Raw genomic sequence first — 19,812 nt, forward strand, 5'->3', positions numbered from 1 at the left:
GGCCCCAGCCTGGCGGCCGTTGGGCAAGCATGGAGGCGGGGGCGGAGCTCCGGGGCGAGGCGGGACCTCCTCTGGGCGCTGCGTGGAGAGCTTGTTCTGCGGCGGCGGCGGGCGAGCGCGCTTCTCCTCAGTCACGCCGAGGGGCCACGGGGGCAACATGAATGAGGCGGAAGGCCTGAGGCAGCGGCGCCCTATCCGCCCTCAGGTCATCACCGAGGACAACACGGCTCAGGAGACCAAGGGTGGCAGGTGCGTGAGGGGCGTCGGCCGGCTTCTCAGGGAGGTGACCTCGTCGGCGCCCGCCCGCCTGCTCCTGAGGGAAAGGGGTGCCTTCCTGCTGTTCCTCCGGGCGCGGAGCGGGTCCGCCGGGACGCGAGTCCCCGCCTCGGCCGTTGAGGGAGCAGCTGGGTTGGGTGGGCGGCGTGAGGCGGCATTCCCCCTCGGCCTCCTCCCCTGACCCCGGGTTGAAGGAGTGGGTCTTGCTTGGCCGAGGGTGCTTTGGGGCGGGAGGGGAGAGGCTGAGGTGCCTCCTTGCCTAGGGCGGGGTGGAAGGAGAGAAGGGCCGCGTAATTCTGCAACGAGATGCTCCTGGGCTCCAGCCTTTTTGGAAGGCCTCTCACCTGCTGGCATTTATTCGTATATAATAATAATTAATAATAATAATAAATTGATTCTTTTCTCTCTCTCAGTGCTGCCAAGGCATGTAATACAAACACGGTGTATTGTGTCTCTGGTATTGCATTGTATTTTGGCCCTGCTGTTTACATCGCTTTCTTCTGCCTCCCCACAGTAAATACACACGCGCGGGGCCCCTTCTGTGATCACTATATAGGTACAATAAAAACCAACGTGTGGATTTTTTTAGCTTTGTTCGTATGCTACACTCAAAAAAAATTTTGGGCATTCATTTCTAACCTACCAAAATGTACTGTAGATCGAAAAGTGCTTGGGAAGGAGGAATCCAGCTCTCCCCCGCCCACCCATTATACAAGGCTGTAAAGTGTCAAACGTGCTCCGGTTGTATAAACAAAAAGAACAATTCTGCAATAAAGGCAATGAAATGGCAGTAATTAAAAAAACCCAGAAGAGAGACCTAAGTCAAAACCTTTCTAAATCCCAAATGTGTGGTAACTAATTATGGAAGTTGGGGAGTGCACATGAACATGAAATGTGAGATCCAGTGTGGCGCAGTGGTTAAGTGTGTCAGACTGGGATCTAGGAGATCAGGGTTGAATTGCTGCTCCCGCCACAACCATGAAGTTCACTGGGCCAATCACTCACTCAGCCTAGCCTGCTTCACAGGGTTGTTGTGGAGGTTAAATGAGGAGGGGGAGAAGCATGTATGCTAACTTGAGCTCATTGAAGAAAAAAGTGGTATATAAATACAATACAAATAATAACTCTTCTTTTATTAAACTCTGTATAAAATGCCCTGGTCAGAACTCTGGTATTGAAAATTGGTTCCAGCATTGAAGCCTGTTAGGCTCATTTGCAAAGCAAGCATTATGTAGAGAGGACAAGGGTTAACTAGGGGAGAGTTCAGTCATCTTTGCAGCATGGCGAAATCTTCAAGCTCTGTGGAAGTATGTGGAGTTATCTGGTGACAACATTGTTCAAATAATAAATTTAGATAAGTGATAGTTTGGTGGATTTGTGTGAGCAGCTGAAATACGAGTATGACTCAAAAATGCTAATAGTCATGGCAATCATGGCAATAGTATCCATGGCAAGCCCCTTCATAAGTACATTTCTGAGTATGTTTGCTTATTCTTACTGTGTTCTTAATGTGACTTACTATGTGGTTTGGGGGATGGCTTAGTGAGTCTAAATGATGCACTAGCCACTGGAAAGAACAGCCTGGTTTGCACTTAACACTTCAATCATGGTTTATTAAACAATGGTTAATAAACTCTGGTTTCTTTACTGCCAACAAACCATCATGTGAAGCCTTGATTTTTGCTGACTTATGAGCCTTGGTTTCTTCTAACTTTGGTTTGACATTACAGTGGTACCTCTAGTTGCGGACATGATCTGTTCTGGGGTGCTGTTAGCACCCCAAAAAGTCCGCAACTAGAGACCTCTTCTGCGCATGTGTGTGGCGCAATCAAGCACTTCTGTGCGCATGGCGAAACCCAGTTGCCGCGTTCGCAAGCTGAAAAGACGCAACATGAACCTAACGCAACACGAGCTATGACTGTACATGCAAACCCAGCGCTCTGTTCATATTTCGGTTTGCATTTGGACTGCAGAATACTGTAATTACATTTATGCTTCCTTGGAGGAGTATTTCCCTATTTCCCAATGGCTAACATATCTGATTCACCTTCCAGTAAACACATGTTTCCATCGTACACCTGTACCTGGAGGTAATCTATGGAAGAGAAAAAGGGATAATTATGTCACATCTCCTTGGGACATAATGTTGGGTAAACCTCTTGGGTAAACCTGCTTGAATTTGTTGTTCTTTTCAGTGATTGTACTGTACCTATCCTTGATCTGGTGTGTGTGGAAAACAGTTTATAATCTACATGTTACCTTTGCACCAAATCTGGGAAAGAGAAATTTGGGAGAGAAATTACTTAGGTAGGATACTTTCTACATTGCAGAAACATGTAACAAAAACAGTAAACTTCCAGCACTTCAGGGTCTGGTAGTAAGCTCTTGAGTCACACAGACCTATTGCAATCTTGCATGTTTGGGGTGGGGCAGAACTCTTTCAACAATAGTTCTCAGGTGTAACTAATACGATAATGCCAAATCCAGCTGTCCCAGAATTTCTATACTGGGAAGAAGGCTGCATGGTGGTGTCATCAAAACTGCACTTTGAGAAACTGAATTTTATTTTTATTATTTAATGGGGAATTCTTTTTGCCTGTCTACCAAGAAGTAATCCCATTTATTGAGGTTGAATCCTGACAAGACAGAAGTACTGTTTTTGGGGGACAGGAGGCAGGCAGGTGTGGAGGATTCCCTGGTCCTGAATGGGGTAACTGTGCCCCTGAAGGACCAGGTGCGCAGCCTGGGAGTCATTTTGGACTCACAGCTGTCCATGGAGGCACAGGTCAAATCTGTGTCCAGGGCAGCTGTTTACCAGCTCCATCTGGTACGTAGGCTGAGACCCTATCTGCCTGCGGACTGTCTCACCAGAGTGGTGCATGCTCTGGTTATCTCCCGCTTGGACTACTGCAATGCACTCTACGTGGGGCTACCTTTGAAGGTGACTCGGAAACTACAACTAATCCAGAATGCGGCAGCTAGACTGGTGACTGGGGGCGGCCGCCGAGACCATATAACACCGGTCTTGAAAGACCTACATTGGCTCCCAGTACGTTTCTGAGCACAATTCAAAGTGTTGGTGCTGACCTTTAAAGCCCTAAACGGCCTCGGTCCAGTATACCTGAAGGAGCGTCTCCACCCCCATCATTCTGCCCGGACGCTGAGGTCCAGCGCCGAGGGCCTTCTGGCGGTTCCCTCATTGCGAGAAGCAAAGCTACAGGGAACCAGGCAGAGGGCCTTCTCGGTGGTGGCGCCCGCCCTGTGGAACGCCCTTCCAGCAGATGTCAAAGCGATAAACAACTACCTGACATTCAGAAGACATCTTAAGGCAGCCCTGTTCAGGGAAGTTTTTAACGTGTGATATTTTACTGTATTTTTGCTTTCTATGGAAGCCGCCCAGAGTGGCTGGGGAGGCCCAGCCAGATGGGCGGGGTATAAATAATAAATTATTATTATTATCATTATTATTTCGGTGGGGCCTGTTGGCTGATGTTTGTTATCTGTCCTATTGGCATATCTCCTATGGCTGAATTTCTTTACCAAATTCCGTGTTGCTGGTGGTCTTCAAATTAGACATGTTAAATGAAAAAGTATATGAATAGGTTTTTGAGCAGCACAATTCATTTTTATCCATGTTCAGCATTTCTTCACTTCTTTGATGAAATGTTGATGTTCAGACCTTGCCAGCTCCCAGGGCCTTTAAGCCTGTCTTATCCCTTCCCAGTTGTTTAAAAAAAGTCATTTATGTGCTGATCAGAGGGAAAAAATGCTGCGTAACATTCCTCTTAGCAGAGTTTTTGTCCTTGATTTATGAAGGACACCATGCTGTATTTGTTAATAACAAAGGCCTTCATGTATCCAAATGTACTCCAGTTAACTGAAGAGAAATGGTACAGAAAATGAGATTTCAAGTTTTCTTTGCTTCGTTTTCCTTTCACAAATCATGGTGATTAAAAAGCTTGCTAAGGGTTAGAAATGCAACCTTTACCCTGAGAAAGTAAAATCTTAAGCTGGTTTCATCCACAGAACTTCAGTTCTGTTTCTCCCACTTACTTACCCTTAATCTCTCTTGCGGCTATAAAAAGGTTTGGATTTAAACTGTCAGATTCATGCATTGTGGATACTACCTCTAATAATAATAATAATAATAATAATAATAATTATTATTATTATTATTCAATAATTTTATTATTTATATCCCACCCATCTAGCTGGGTTGCTCCAACCACTCTGGGCAGCTTCTAACACATACTGGAAAGTACCAGTCACATTTAACATGCAGAGTTCTTAAATCCACTCACCTGTTCTCCATTGGCAAATCCCCTGTTCCCACATGCCCTCCACAAAGATTCTTTGCATAAGCTGCAAAGGTTCAAGTACGGTAAAGACAGAGAAGGCATCTCTGCAGTTAAGAGAGAAGTAGAAAGAGGAGGTGATTTCCCTCCCTTTCTGCTGCCTGAGCTTTCTGCATCACAAGCTATATCCTTCCTTGGGACTATACTGTTAAGAATGCAGGTGGGATATTAATGATGAACTCTAAATGTTTAAATTCTTGCTTGTGGATAACTAACAGAATGGGAAGATGGGTAGCCTAGAATCTTCTTAGACATGATTTCCATGTGCAGGGAGCTTTTCTACACGAGGAAGCATTTGGATGTGTAATCTTACATCTGCATTTTGCAATGGTACGTTCCTGAGATGTCCTTTTGTGATATTCTGAATGTATAGCTCAACTGTAATATCATTGGTAAATTGTAATGGGTTTGAAAAGGATATTTGGAGTTTTTTCTTCATTTGACTAGTGATTTCCCTTTGATTAGTGGAATAACGTAATCATTGAGTTCATACAACATGCTTATGTGGAGAAACTAGGTATACATAGATGTATTGCTAGTTACACATTCATAAAATATTGTAATCTTGGCCTGAAATCGCTGGTACAGATTTATACTAACCTACTGGTGATCATTTTTTAAAATTGTGCAGCGCTTCAATTTAAGTTTCTAATCTGTTTTGTATTTTTGTTACAGTACTTACAGCAACAAAGTATTCCGTGTGACTTTCTTGACATTGGCTGTATCGCTAATTATTCCCTTATTTGGAGCAATAATTCTTCTGGAGTGTCCAATAGACCCTCAGCCTATAAGGTGAGTTGTAAAGTATGTATGATATCAGAATATAGCATATAATTTAAGTGTTTAACTGAATACTTCATTAGGATTTTTTTATTGCTGGTAAGTTTATTTTTTTTGCTTCAGAATGCAGGTATTAGTAGGGTAAGACCTGATTAAACTGTGATGTTTAGTATACACAGGACTGTGCAGCCTGCTAAGATATACAGTATTCTGATATTGAAAGACGTATTGAAAGCTGGATTGCTTTTGGTATCTCAACAAATTTCACATTTGCTGTCTCAGTTCAGACCTTAGAAATGAATAACAGTTGCTGTATATATTTTTAAAATAAATGTAATCAAATATAATAAGGAAGATGGAAAATGGATTTTTGAAGCGAAACGAACAGTGCATCCTTTAAGACTGCAAGCAAATAAGAGGATCTTCAAGCACAATAGGACTTCTTTGGCAAGTGTTCTCATCTGGCTAGAGTTGGTTATTCATTTGTTTAGCACTCTGGGAATTGTGTCAACTCCCCTTGGTGTGTCTGCTCCGCACCTGTCTTGTGTACATGTTTGCAAAGGTGCCTACATGGACTTGATCCAACACAATAAGTATACCTTGTTCATGGGTTGTGCAGATTGCTCAGCTAAAATGAGCCTATGGTCCCTCTGCATCTAGGGTCTCTGCAAACATGAAGCCAAATGTGGGTTCAGCACATTTTTAGGAATATTGAGGGAAGGAAGAAGGATATTTGTATGGTACCCACGGAGAGAGCTTAATGATAAGAGTCCCAGTTCTCTTGTACCTCAAGCCAGGAGTTCACCAAGAAGTCTTTGAAGGAAATTGTACTTTGGAGGCTCTGAGAGCACCCAAAAGTTGACATCTCTCATTTGGGAAAGATTTCAGAACAAGGAGAACACTCCAGATTGATAAAATCCCATATTGTTGGAATGAGACTATTCAATTCTCATTTCAGTCTTGCCAGGTGTTAGTACTAAAGCTTTACTGCATTGGTTTTGAGAATGAATATATGTTTGGATGATATATATTTAAACCGTATTTGGAGAAGATCTACTGAAATCAGTGGCAAGTTAGTCATGACTGACTAAATTCATTTTATTTCAGTGGATCTACTCTTGAGTACGGCTTGGTTGGATGCCACCGTTCATATTTTCACCACCAGGGAGAAGGCTTTTTCAGTAGTGGCATCTGGTTTATGGAACAGTTTAACCCTTTCTTAGGGGTGCCCCCACATGACTTAAGGGAACTCATACAAATGCTTGCATGTGAATTTGTACACACCCCTAAAACTCAGGATAACGCTTCCATGCATCTGAGGAAGTGTGCTGTTGCCCAGAAATCTTTTGCCATAATAAATTTGACTTACTTTATTATTATTTTTCATAAAATTTATACACCACCGTATTATTTTAAAAAATGAAGTGGTTTACAAAAGATAAAACAGAGAAATCAAGACAAATTTACAACCTTACTTTAAGACATACAAAAGTTAAAATACTAAAACAGATTAAAATTACCTCAACTTTCTAAGCATCTGGGTGGGATTTTCTAAAAAGGAATATTTTTAGCAGGTGCCAAAAAGTGTACGATGCTCATCAGAATAGTCACGCATGAAAACTTGGGCCCAGGTGAACACCTGAGTCACAGCTTTACAGGAATGCAGCTTACATTCACGTGATAATGTGAGACAGTTTCAGACAGTTAGGCATGGGAGACTAGGCTTGTTCTTGTGACAGGTTATGCAGTGGTGGTATGTTGAACAAACCTTTGTAGAAAGAGGAAGCTGCCCGTTGGTCAAAAGCACCCAAACCTGCTGAGCGTTAAATGCTGCCACAAACACACAAAGAAAGGTATGCTGGAGAAGCAAGTGCAAACAAATGTTTGATTGCACATTAGACTTTGAAAGCTCAGAGAAAAATTGGCAAAGGCTTTTTTTTGGGGGGGGGGGTTGAAACTAAGTCAAACATGGTTGTTGTAAGTTATGTATCATTATGATTCCCTGCTGCCTTTGGCACCCTGTTTCTTGGGTCCTTTTTTATTTTATGTTTGAAACTAGGGGTGGGGTATGTTGTGACAAGTTCTGTTTGGTAGTATTTATGCAGTTTCTCCCTCCCGCTTAACGCTTCTGCTTTTTGCATTATATTTCAATTGTGTTCTTTGCTTATATAATGTAGGCCATCCATATAACTTTCTTATGAGGAGCCATACATATGTCAGAGTAAAACGTTATCTTTTTGAGATGAAAAAAGGTTTTAAGGCTACAATCCAAAGCATACGTCTGTGAATCAGGTCCCTCTGAAATAAGTGGGGCTTACTGTCAAGTAAATAAGGTTAGATCAACCTGTAAATCTTACTGTCATGATAATTTTCAGGAATTGACAAGTTTAACATTCGTAATCACATCTCTGTCCTTAGAACCCTCCATTTCTTACAACCTTTCATGTTGTATTCAGCTTTGGTCCATTTAACTTACATTATCCTGACAGCAAAATACAGGATAAGTAGCGCTAAGCAGATCTAGAATAGGGAAATGGCTACTATTTCATTTAGGTAAGATTCTTTCCTAAGCTGTTGGGTAGTGTTACTGATCACCTGGTGGTATGATCATTTCTCTAGATGACTACATCTTATTGGCCAGAGTAATCATGGTGTGTATTTTGAAGTGATCTGTAAGGTGTTCCATAAAAGCAAGTCTTCATTAAGAAGCATTTTAACTTGTAATGGAGAATTGTTTCAGAAAAGCTGTGGAAATACTGAGTTACAAATATGCAGTATTGAAATGCTTCAATGTTGGAAATGAGTACAATGTTGAAAACTGAAAGCATTGCCATTTGAACAATTGGTGTTTGTTCATATGACACCAAACTAGAATAGGAAACTAGTGTAAAAGATGTAAGTGTGGAATTTTCCCCAATAGGTGGTCCATTGTATGTCCTTGTGATAGTGTCCATCATGCTGATCTTGCAAATGCCCTGGGTTCCCCCCCCCCCTATTTTGCATTAAAAGAGATCTGCTGTGGCTTTTCCATCTCGAGTGTGTTGGCTTGATGCTGGCTTATTTTGAATGTTACAGTGGTGCCCCGCAAGACGAACGCCTCGCAAGACGGAAAACCTGCTAGACGAAAGGGTTTTCCGTTTTGGAGGCGCTTCGCAAAACAAATTTCCCTATGGGCTTGCTTCGCAAGATGAAATGTCTTGCGAGTTCCTGCGGGTTCCCCCCCCCTTTCCCCCCTTTTCCTAAGCCGCTAAGCCGCTTATCAGCTGATCCACTGATAAGCCGCTTATCAGCTGATCCGCTAAAAGCTGCTAAACCGCTAATCCGCTAAGCTGTCAATGGGCTTGCTTCGCAAGACGAAAAAACCGCTATACGAAGAGCCTCACGGAACGGATTAATTTCGTTTTGCGAGGCACCACTGTATGTTAAACTATAGTTTAAACTTTCTATCAAGATATTGTAACATTTTGGATCTTATGTTGATGTGTTTTATGCACAAAAGTACAAAAATTGATCAGACTTCCGTACGCAGTATGAGCAGAGTGTGTTTGAAACTCATGTCCACCCTCAGCTGCCCTTTAGTGCCCGAGGTAGAAAGGAAAACTAGGTTTATCTGTATCAAAATTGGTTGGCTGCCTGCCCTTTTCTTTCAGTCCACCGATAAAATTGCTTCTCTGTTTCCCCCTCTCCTAGCTTCAAAGAACCTCCTCTCCTCACTGGCGCATTAGAGCCAAACTTCAAGCTCCGACAAGCAGAAAGGCTATTTGAAAATCAGCTTGTTGGACCAGAATCTATTGCAAATATCGGCGGTAAGCACAATAACATCTGCATGCTAAACTGTGAAGGATCTTAATGCTTGGATCTTGAGTCAAACATGAGACCTTCTGAGCCTAGCAAAAAAATCACTTTTTCTCTTGCTCTGTTCTTTTCCCCAAATACGTTATAGTAGGCTTCCTCAAACTCGGTCCTCCAGATGTTTTTGAGACTACAATTCCCATCATCCCTGACCACTGGTCTTGCTAGTTAGGGATCATGGGAGTTGTAGGCCAAAAACATCTGGAGGGCCAAGTTTGAGGAAGCTTGCTTTATAGTAATAACTACTCCATAAGTCATGTTGGTAACTCTTGGTGTAACCATTGATCTTCTGTTATTGATCCAAACGACTGTGCAAATGATTTCTGAAATAATCAAATCTTCAATTATATAAAGCACACAGTGAAAGAGCATGTCATGTTAGAAGATTTGACACTCTCTAAGTAACAGTGGTGTGGTTTCTGTAGCTGTTGTGTTGTGGGATACGTGAAAGAGCTAGGGAGAGCTGATCTTCTACATCCAGAGAGCTAGTGTACCTTGGGTCCCACCTGGTGTTCTCAGGGTCTAATACTCAAGGTGCCTGGATGTCCCTGCTCTAGTAAGTGGCTAAGTGTCTCAGTGGTTGCTGAGGAGCAACAATGGAACAGGGCTATTGCCTTCATGTCCTGCTTATGGTCTTCCTAGCAGCATCTGGCTGCTCACTGGGAAACAAGATGCTGGCTAGAGGTCCTTTTTTCTGATCCAACATGGCCTCTGTAACTTTCCAGGAAGCAAATGGCAAGAATCACTATAGATTCACAGGCAATGCCATTTATTAACAGTTGATAATCAAAATAATAAACAGCAAACGTATAAATTGCAGAAAATGTAACCAAACACACATACTACCAAAAACAGGACACTACCGAGAATGTCAAAATTCAGAAATAAGAAAATAACCATGAATGCACAAGGTTGTCCCAGTGTTACAGTTAAAGGCCGGTCAATCTCTGATTACTCTGACTAATGGGAAATGCATCAAAATAAAAAGCCATCTATTAGCTTGGATTATGGAAAATGAAAACAAACAATGCTTTCCCTTTCTACTGGAACTTTAATTGGTGAATAGTAGCCGCTGGAGCTACAAAAATCCACTGATGGTGAGAAATCCAAGAGATACCAACATTAAAGAAAGTAAAAATTGAACAAGTATTGTATCTCAATATAAAGGATCTAAGTTATCCCTACAAAAGGTTGTGTATTTGGAGTCCTTTCGTTTATGAGCCAGATGCTGGCTGGAGTGTGTTCATGTGGCTTTGAGCCACAGATGACTGCTACTGTGGACATGATTTGAGGCTGACTTTAGTTTTAACATTTAAAGGTCATGAGCTTTTTTTATGAAGGAACAATGTACAATTCATACAGTCCTTCCAGTTTCCGGAATTCATAAAAAGCTTATCTTACAACTTGTCTCTCTAAGATGTGTTGTTCACTGGTACAGCGGATGGGAAAATTCTAAAGATTGAAAATGGCGAAATACACACATTAGCCCGACTTGGACATGGCCCCTGTGGTAAGTTAGAGGAACCACGTATTTTATTGCTGCTATTGCATTTTGGTCTGAATTGTATAGTGATTGTACTCTCAACATTTTAAGCTTTGCTAAGTCATTTGCTCGAATATTATCTAACTCATTTTAAGGTACACTAATGATTTTTCTTTTCCTAAATGGAAAAATAGCTTTATTTCATAATGTTCTTCACAGTGCATTTTAGGCAGGTTATTTTTTGGTATATAGTTTCATAGACCTTATTATACAGGTTTGGTCTGAGAACTGTGCAAATAATTGACTTGAAAGTGTGAAGGCAGGAATGCCCCTGTGGAATAAAAACATATTGCTAACACTTTGGAGTAACGGTCAGTAATTCAGTGCTCGCTAACATTTGTTATTTTTTTATCTGTTTAACTGTATCAACACTTCCTGATGGTTCTCTTTTTGTGCTTCTTTTAACCTTCATGCCAGTGATTCTAGCTAACTGCTCAACTGCAGCTCTGATTGCCAGATAATGGCTTTGGTTGAAAATACCCTAGCTGAGTTTGACATGGGACAGCAACAGAGAGGATGTTCGGAGCAGGAAACTGACCATGCAGTGGTTAAGAGGAGCGGATTTGTAAAGGTCCATGTGTCACAAGGTTCTGCAAATGAAAGGGAGAATGCAGCAAGGTCTTGGGAAATCGATGCTCCCCCAGACTCATGGCTACCAATGAAAGAATATACAGATTCCCTTATTCCAAGCTACCAAACTGCCACAGCTATATTCGGGCAACCTTCAAAAGAAATTACCGTATTTTTCGCTCTATAACACGCACCAGACCATAACACGCACGTAGTTTTTAGAGGAGGAAAACAAGAAAAAAAATATTCTAAACGAAATAGTGGATATATGATTTTTGTGGTTCATGCTGTGGCCACAGACATGTGATCTGACAGTGAGTTTGGAGTAGCCCAATGCAAAAATCCTGAGGATCCATGTGGATCCATGTTTTGTAACCACGGAGGAGGGAAGGAAGGGGAACCATGGATCCTCTGCTCACGACTGCAGCAGATCCCCCCGCCACCCGCAGGCATTCGCTCCATAACACGCACAGACATTTCCCCTTACTTTCTAGGAGGAAAAAAGTGAGTGTTATGGTGCAAAAAATACGGTATTTATTTCCAAACAAACCTTCATCCAATTAGCACAATGCTGTATAAAAAAATTAAACTACAGGGGTACCTCGCAAGACGAAAAATGCGCAAGACGAAAGAGTTTTCTGTTTTTTGAGTCGTTCCGCAAGACGAATTTCCCTATGGGCTTGCTTTGCAAGATGAAACGTCTTGCGAGTTTGTTTCCTTTTTCTTAAAGCCACTAAGCCATTAATAGCTGCTAATAGCCGCTAAGCCGCTAATAGCCGTGCTCCGCAAGATGAAAAAACCGCAAGACGAAGAGACTCGCGGAACGGATTAATTTCATCTTGCGAGGCACCACTGTACTAAAAGGAAAAAATACATTAAAATCCCTGCCATGTCACTGCCAAATGCACATCACCCGTTGCTTGTACCACCAGCCAATTTCCTGCCTGTCTCATTGGACAGGTTGGGACCTGCTGGGAAAGGCACTCCATCAAGTGGTCCTAAGCTGTTCAGGAGTTTATAAATGGGCCCAGTAGCTTATGGGAAGCCTGGACTGGTGGTGTTTGGCTACACTTGGGGATATCATATAGCAGCCAGGCACAGTCAGTATCTCAGTATAATATGGATAAACATGCCCCTCATTCTGGTACTGCACATCATGCCATCTTTGACTTTAGCTTAGTACTATAGAAAAATAGAGGAACTACATCTGAATTTGCACATGAAAAATGAGGAACTACAACATCTGAAATTGCACGTGAAGAATGAGAAGCCTCATTGCAGCATCCAGATTTGCAGCATTACTTGTAGGATCTCATTTCCTTAACATCTATCCTTTGATTTTGTGTTTTTTAAAAATTCTGTGTAGCTTTTCCTTTTCTCTAATGCTTCCATCCATTTATTTTGTTATGTAGCATAGTCCAATAACTTACACTCAGGATATCCCCTTCAAACACAGAGGTGCTTAAGAGGATATAGGATAGCAGTGGTCCAACTTTTTGGAGTGATTGGCTTTAGCCTGTTAAAGTTGAGAGAGGCAACTCTGCATTGTTCTGACGAAGTGTTTTCCTACATAGAACAGTGTAAGAGAAAGGTATTTTGGAAAAAGGAAATGACTTCACTTACCACAGGCTATGTTTTTCACATGTGCCATGTGAAGTCAGTAAGGGGCAAGAAAGAGACTGACTGTTGTTCAGTACTTGTTGGTAACTTGCAGAATGAATGTCTAGCTTTGCTTGTGTTGGTTTCCTTTTTTGGAACAGCCAGTAGAGGGCACTGTGAACGTAAAAGTTTTAAACATTAGCTGCTTCTTTGGCTACATCTTCATTCTGCATGCAAAAAGAATAACTTGTCCTAAAAGTGGCAAAAAAACCCCCATAAATGCAATAAAAATCCACTACTAGAAGAGATTATACATCACATTTATTATAAGGCAACTAGTTATTTGTCCATGAAATCTTCAGAATAAATATGTTAGGGTGACATTGAAGTGTCAGCCTACTTGTGCAAGAGGGAATTTCGCTGTTTGCTGGGGGGGGGGGGCAGAAGTGGGAGGAAAGGAAGGGGAAGTTGGATCTTGTACAAACAGTTGCATTCAGCATAGCACTAAACAAATAGTTCCATCAGTGCAAGGATTTATCCTTGCGTAAGTAAATGTTCTCTTCCTCTTGTGTGCCTCCTAAATCTGTTCTGGGAGTTCCCCCACCCTCTGGAGCAGATTTAGTGATAGCACAGGGCGCGCACAGGAGGAGGAGAATGGCAAAAGTCTTGTTGTGTTCATGGTAATCCTTGCACTAGCACAATTTAATGTTGCCCAGAAAAATCTCAATAGTCTGCAAGGTGCATTGTTGTTTCCTGCAACAGACCACTAAAGATACCATTTTGGAATTTTGTCAGCGTGAAATGGTGTTGATATCAGTAAAGTTTTGCTGAATATTTATTTTTGGATTAAATTCTGAAGTAATGGCGTTTTTTCCTGAAGCAGTATAGAAATCTTTGTATAAAAACTACTGCTGTTAACTTGCTGGAAATGTGTCTTAAAAGGAACCAGAGAAGATGAAACCACATGTGGGAGACCTCTTGGAATCAGAGTTGGACCAGAGAACACCCTTTTTGTGGCAGATGCTTACTATGGCCTCTTTGAAATCAATCCTGTCTCAGGTAAACTTGCACTCATGTTTTTCCTGTTAATGTTTGCTTTGGCCTGGCATTTCTTTTGTCTTCCTTGTGAAGTCACCATGATCTCGTATTCTTCAGATGCTTTCATTTCCCTGCTTTCTTCTTAAACCCCATTCCCATGCCTGCTCTTTTTGGCAACTATCTTTGCACCCCCCTTTCCCCTTTCACTTCCTTTTCCAACTCCTTTTTGCATGCAGATCACCCCCATTTTCATGTCTCCTTCCTATTCTGCAGCCATTTGCACACACACCATAATGATATATGGCACTCTTTTAAGATGAGCAATCCTGTCATCTTGTTCCGTTAGCGAAGATTATCAGCTGATGAATGTTGTACATATATGAATGTTTGCTTGCTAATAAAATACCTGTTCTAAATTACTATGTTGAATCTGGGAAATCATGCTGAAAATAACCCCTAATACTGGGAATGAAACATGTTTTGTGAAAGGATTATGTAATATTCCATGGTTCTGCACCCTTTGTCTCTCATACACAAGAGGAAAATTACAGTTTTAAACAATGGCAGAGGTTTAAGCAGAGCAAGCAGAGAGAAGGAAACACTCAGGAAAAGATGGCTGTTTAAAGCAAGGTTTCAGTACAGCAAGAAGGGAGTTGGGAAGGTTTCAGCCCGATGGATTTGTCTACTTTAAATAACATACTACAAAAGCACACCTTGAAATGCAAGCTGTTCATTTTAAGAACAAAAAACCTTTCTTATGTGCAAACACAGATTCCTCTTCCTTAGCCAAAGTAAATGAAAATATTTGTAAATTATTTTCTAATATCTGCCATTTTGATGCATAAGGAAAGCTCTTATCATTGGAAAGTTATTAACTAATCTAAACTTAAAGCATGTAGGAAAGCAAGGGGTTAACCAAGTCCTCCTTTCTGTGATCAGGTGAAGTGAAACCACTTGTGTCCTCCAAGATTCCCATTGAAGGAAAAAACTTGTCCTTCGTGAATGATCTTACACTGACGCGAGACGGAAGGAAAATCTACTTTACTGACTCCAGTAGTAAATGGCACAGAAAAGACTATTCCTTATTAATCATGGAGGCTTCCGATGATGGACGGTAAGTCCCAACTGGGGAAAATCCTTGCAGTGTTTTGATGCCAGTTGTGAAAGCAGAATTTTGACAGAGCAGTACGACTGGGTTGCTTAGTGAGTTTCTGGTCTGTAGCACGGCTGGGACTGCCTGGTGTGGAATTTTCTCTTAGCCAATGTGCTAATTCTTAATTAAAGGTAATAGTAATAGCTTAATTGAATGAGCAGCCCCACCCTTGAGCTGGAGTTTAGGTTCCTTGTGCTCCTACTAATGCATACCTGTAAGCCAGTGCTGTGGTTAGTGTCTTTCAAGCATGGCCCAGACAGGAGTGGTGAGACTTTTGAGGAGCCTGCACCAGCAGGATGCTTGTTTGTGTTAAACCATAGTTCAAAATAAACTAGAGTTGCGTGGAAACCAAGCCAATAAAAATACGGCATTACAAGCAAATGTGTGAATGAAGCTACTAAGAAACATGTAGGTTCACAGAAAAATGAGCCTGTGAGTATTGAAATCTCTAGGAAACTGGACTATAATACTGCTCCTTCACATATGTGCTCCTTGTATTGGTTCTGTTATCGTCTACATGGTTATGTATCAGTTTGCACGTATCTTTATGACAAATGAATTTAAGAATTAATGACTGTGTTAATGGTTTTGCCCTCAGCTTGCTTGAATATGACACTGTCACAAAGGAAGTGAAAGTCTTAATGGGAGGGCTCCGATTTCCAAATGGAGTCCAGCTCTCACCTGCTGAAGACTTTGTGTTGGTGGCCGAAACAACTATGGCAAGAATACGGAGGTATGTGGGATGCCTCCCAAGGTGGCTATACATTAAAGTTTGCACCAACAGCATTAGCCAAGTGTTTTAAGCTCAGCTATCTTTTTAGGGACACGGGTGGCGCTGTGGTCTAAACCACAGAGCCTAGGACTTGCCAATCAGAAAGTCGGCGGTTCGAATCCCCGCAATGGGGTGAGCTCCTGTTGCTCAGTCCCTGCTCCTGCCAACCTAGCAGTTCAAAAGCACATCAAAGTGCAAGTAGATAAATAGGTACCGCTCCGGTGGGAAGGTAAACGGCGTTTCCGTGTGCTGCTCTGGCTCTGGTTCGCCAGAAGCGGCTTAGTCATGCTGGCCACATGACCCGGAAGCTGCACACGAAAGCTCCCTTGGCCAGTAAAGCGAGATGAGCACCACAACCCCAGAGTCGGCCACGACTGGACCTAATGGTCAGGGGTCCCTTTACCTTTCTTTTTATTTTTATTTATTTATTTTTTTCCCCCTCCCCCTTTACCTATCTTTTTAGGAATATATTCGATGCAAAGTTTGTTCATCATCCTTGTTGAAGAGGCTTTTCTAAATACTGTGCTCTGCAAGCGAACTCACTGCTTTTACTATGCAAACTGCAGACTCACTTGCTCTGATGAATTTTGCCCACTTGTGATGTAGTAGGTCTTTTATTGGCTCTTCCTCCTCCTAGGAAGCACTTGTTAGTTTCTGTGGTTCCTTCTTAACATGTGCTATTATCTTGTAATATATTAATGCACTTTAATTTTGCAGATACTACGTATCTGGTCTAATGAAAGGTGGAGAAGACATGTTTATAGAAAATATGCCCGGCTTTCCAGATAACATACGTCCAAGCAGCTCTGGAGGTTATTGGGTGGCTATGTCAGCTATTCGGTCCAATCCTGGATTTTCCATGTTGGATTTCTTATCTGAAAAACCATGGATTAAAAGAATAATATTTAAGGTAAAACAAATTCTGTTTTGATGATAAATTGCATAGTCTACCTTGAGAGCCAGTTGGTTCATTTAAAAAAAGACATGATTTAAAAGCAGTATATTAATATTAAAGTGATTTGAAATAGCCGATTTATGGACAGATCATATTGCCCTCACAATGATAGAGCCAGAATACCAGGCAATATCAATCAAATGTTTAAATTGTGTGACTCTTTGTTGTGCTGTCTCAAAGATGGTGGCAGCAAAAGGGAGTTCTGAGGGACAGATTTTTTTCCCCTTGAGAGTCTTTTTCCTAGTCAAGCATTTGTTCCTGCTTTAGGCAGATGGTATTAAAACCACTCCAACCCCTAGAACTTTGAGAGGCAATGACTGTGGGAGGCACCTGTGAAGTCCTCCCTCCCTTTTGGTAGTGCTGGCAAATGGAAGTTACGAGGGTTGGTGTTCTTCATTCCTCTTAGCAGTCCAACAAGTGTCCCAGCTGCCAGCACTGGTGCGAAGATTGAAATGCATCAATATTTATATCCCACAGCTTCAACATAAATTTACGTTCCCTGGGTGGTTCACAAGTTTATGAAACATAAAAGTAGTTTTTATTTTTACGTAGCAGAACATAGCATAAAACAGATGCAACAAATTAAAAAGCACTAAAACTGCAACATTCGCTCAGATAGACAGTAATTTAAAAATGCTTTAAGATTAAAATGCTTACATTAGCAGTTCTTAAAAAAACAAAAAACCACCCATCATGAGGAGCTTAATTTGGGCAAAGTTTAGGCAAGCTTTAACACTCCCCATTGATTTAGTGCACCCTTACCCAACCTAGTGCCCTCCAAAAGCCTTGGACTACGGCTCCCGTCAGCCCCAGCCAGCATGGTTAATGGTCAAGAATGGTGGAGAAGTCATCTAAAACATCTGGGTCGTGGGCACCAGGTTGGGGAAGGCTGATTTAGTCAAGATACTTGAGCATATGCTTAACTCTGCCCCAAAATAAATTGTGCTTCAAAGAGCTTTTGGATGGTTTATATCCTTTAGACATTCTGGGGTTTAAAATCTGAATCGGTTAACATATTTTAATTGACTGTTCAGTGTACTTGTAATGTTTATGACAGAGGTGGTTATCCCTAAAATGAATACTTTCTTCCCCCAGCTGCTCAGTCAAGAAATGGTGATAAAATTTGTGCCCAAGTACAGCCTCCTTCTCGAACTAAGTGATACCGGATCCTACAGAAGAAGCTTCCATGATCCGAATGGAATGGTGGCAACGTACATAAGTGAAGCACATGAACATGAGGGACATCTCTATTTGGGCTCCTTCCGGTCTCCCTTTGTTTGCAGACTGAACCTTGGGGACGTCTAATTCTCTCAGCCAAAAGCACTGCCGCTGTTGTCTTGAGTTCCTCTAGAAGGGCAAACGGCCCAGGAAGAAGAATGAAATTGCAGTCAGTTATGAGCACTGTAGGCCCTAAGTAATTTGCAGGGAATAAAGTTTGAGCGTTTCTTACATTAAGCATGCCATGCGATAAAACCGGTGAACCCAATCCACTATTGTCTTGTGCAACTCCCATTTGAATTGGTGGGCCTTGTGTAGAAGAAGTTCTTGGTGAGTTGTATACAATCTTTGGTGTCTTTACTTACTTACACATAAATACAAAATTACCTCATGAAAACAAAAGTTGCTACATCTAATAATGTTCTTTAGAAGCTACTTCCATTAGTGAAAGATGTACATAATTCTGTCTGCACTTCAAACAACATACTGGAATTACATCCTTGGGCTTTACTTGCTAGTCCAAAATGATGTCTTGCATGCATTTGCTTCCAACTTGGATTTGTCTTTATAAGCATGTTTTTCTAAGCATGCATATTATAAAAACTATCATTTATTGATGTATTAATAAGCAAATAAATTACAGGTATAATTCTATTTTCTGTCCGCTGTTTTCTGCATGGGTAATTTTAAAGACATGAGATCACTCCTGTGTGGCTCTCTAAACTTGAAAATGTATCCTCCGAATGGTAAATAGATACAACTGACTTAGAAAAAGCTTGTTCCAGAATCTTATTTTGTCTCTGCGCAGATTATTTGATCACTAACACAAACTTTTCAGTCATAGGAATGCTTTCATGTCATTAGATTGCAATGTAGGAAAAAGCCTTTAAACCCTGTACCTGACTGGTGTACAAGCTATCCGTTGAGGCCTTTATTTCTCTTATGGATTTGACAGAAAACTGCACTCATATAGTAATAAACATAAGGTTGACTCAAATGTATAAATTGTATGATTGAAATAATTTTTTGAAGCACACAAGGAACTGATATTTTGTTACTTAAAGCATATTTTATTTTATCTTATGTTTTTGACTCATAAAGTTAAGTGCTTTTATTATTATTTGGGTAGTTCAGGGGTGTTTTTTTAAGATGTCAAGATTTTGTCAGAAGAATTTAATATGCATAAGGTTTTTAAGAGTAAAACCAACCAATGCTTTGCTGGCTTACTGAGTTACATTTCGAATAACGCAAAAAATGTTAAAAATCTTTATTATAATTGGTCAATGGAAACAACAGATTAAATGATTAAATCATCCAATAATTGTAGTACAGTATCTTAATTATGTATATCTTGTCTTTCCTTTTTAAAAAGGGGATTGTGAAATTTACTGGATAATTATGAACATAAAGCTAAACATAATAAACCAACAAGATAAGAACAAAACTAAAAAGTGGCAGTAGCAAATAAACATTCAGCTAAAACTCAGAACTTCAAGACAACAAAATCAAGGGCATCGAATTAACAAGGGCATCGAATTAAAATACCTTGTCAATTTTTTTTTGTCCAATACTGAAAACTCGTGAATGGAGGCACCAGGCATAAGCATTTAGGAAGTGCCACCACAGAAAAGGTTCAGTCCCCCAGTTATATTACCCACCTCTTTTTTTAAAAAAAATAATTTTTAATGATTTTACAACATG

At 41.0% G+C, this 19,812-nt stretch overlaps 1 protein-coding gene and 1 long non-coding RNA gene across 5 annotated transcripts in view; one reads left to right on the forward strand and one right to left on the reverse strand.

Annotated features, from left to right (window-relative positions):
* On the forward strand, positions 1-19,116 carry APMAP (adipocyte plasma membrane associated protein). The gene is made up of 9 exons (XM_081854883.1): positions 1-249; positions 5,307-5,423; positions 9,102-9,217; positions 10,681-10,773; positions 13,918-14,034; positions 14,953-15,127; positions 15,765-15,899; positions 16,656-16,848; positions 17,989-19,116. Exons 1-9 carry the CDS (start codon positions 158-160, stop codon positions 18,196-18,198), a joined length of 1,248 nt encoding a protein of 415 aa, XP_081711009.1. The 5' UTR covers positions 1-157; the 3' UTR covers positions 18,199-19,116.
* Positions 18,784-19,812, reverse strand: part of LOC309338037 — an 18,426-nt gene continuing 17,397 nt past the window's right edge. For all 4 annotated transcript variants that reach the window (XR_014154603.1, XR_014154604.1, XR_014154605.1 and 1 more), the window contains one exon: positions 18,784-19,769. This is a non-coding gene — a long non-coding RNA (uncharacterized lncRNA). The remainder of the gene's footprint in view (positions 19,770-19,812) is intronic.

The sequence above is a fragment of the Podarcis erhardii genome (assembly GCF_964252035.2).
Source record: "Podarcis erhardii genome assembly, chromosome: 3".
In the NCBI taxonomy this organism is placed as follows: domain Eukaryota; kingdom Metazoa; phylum Chordata; class Lepidosauria; order Squamata; family Lacertidae; genus Podarcis; species Podarcis erhardii.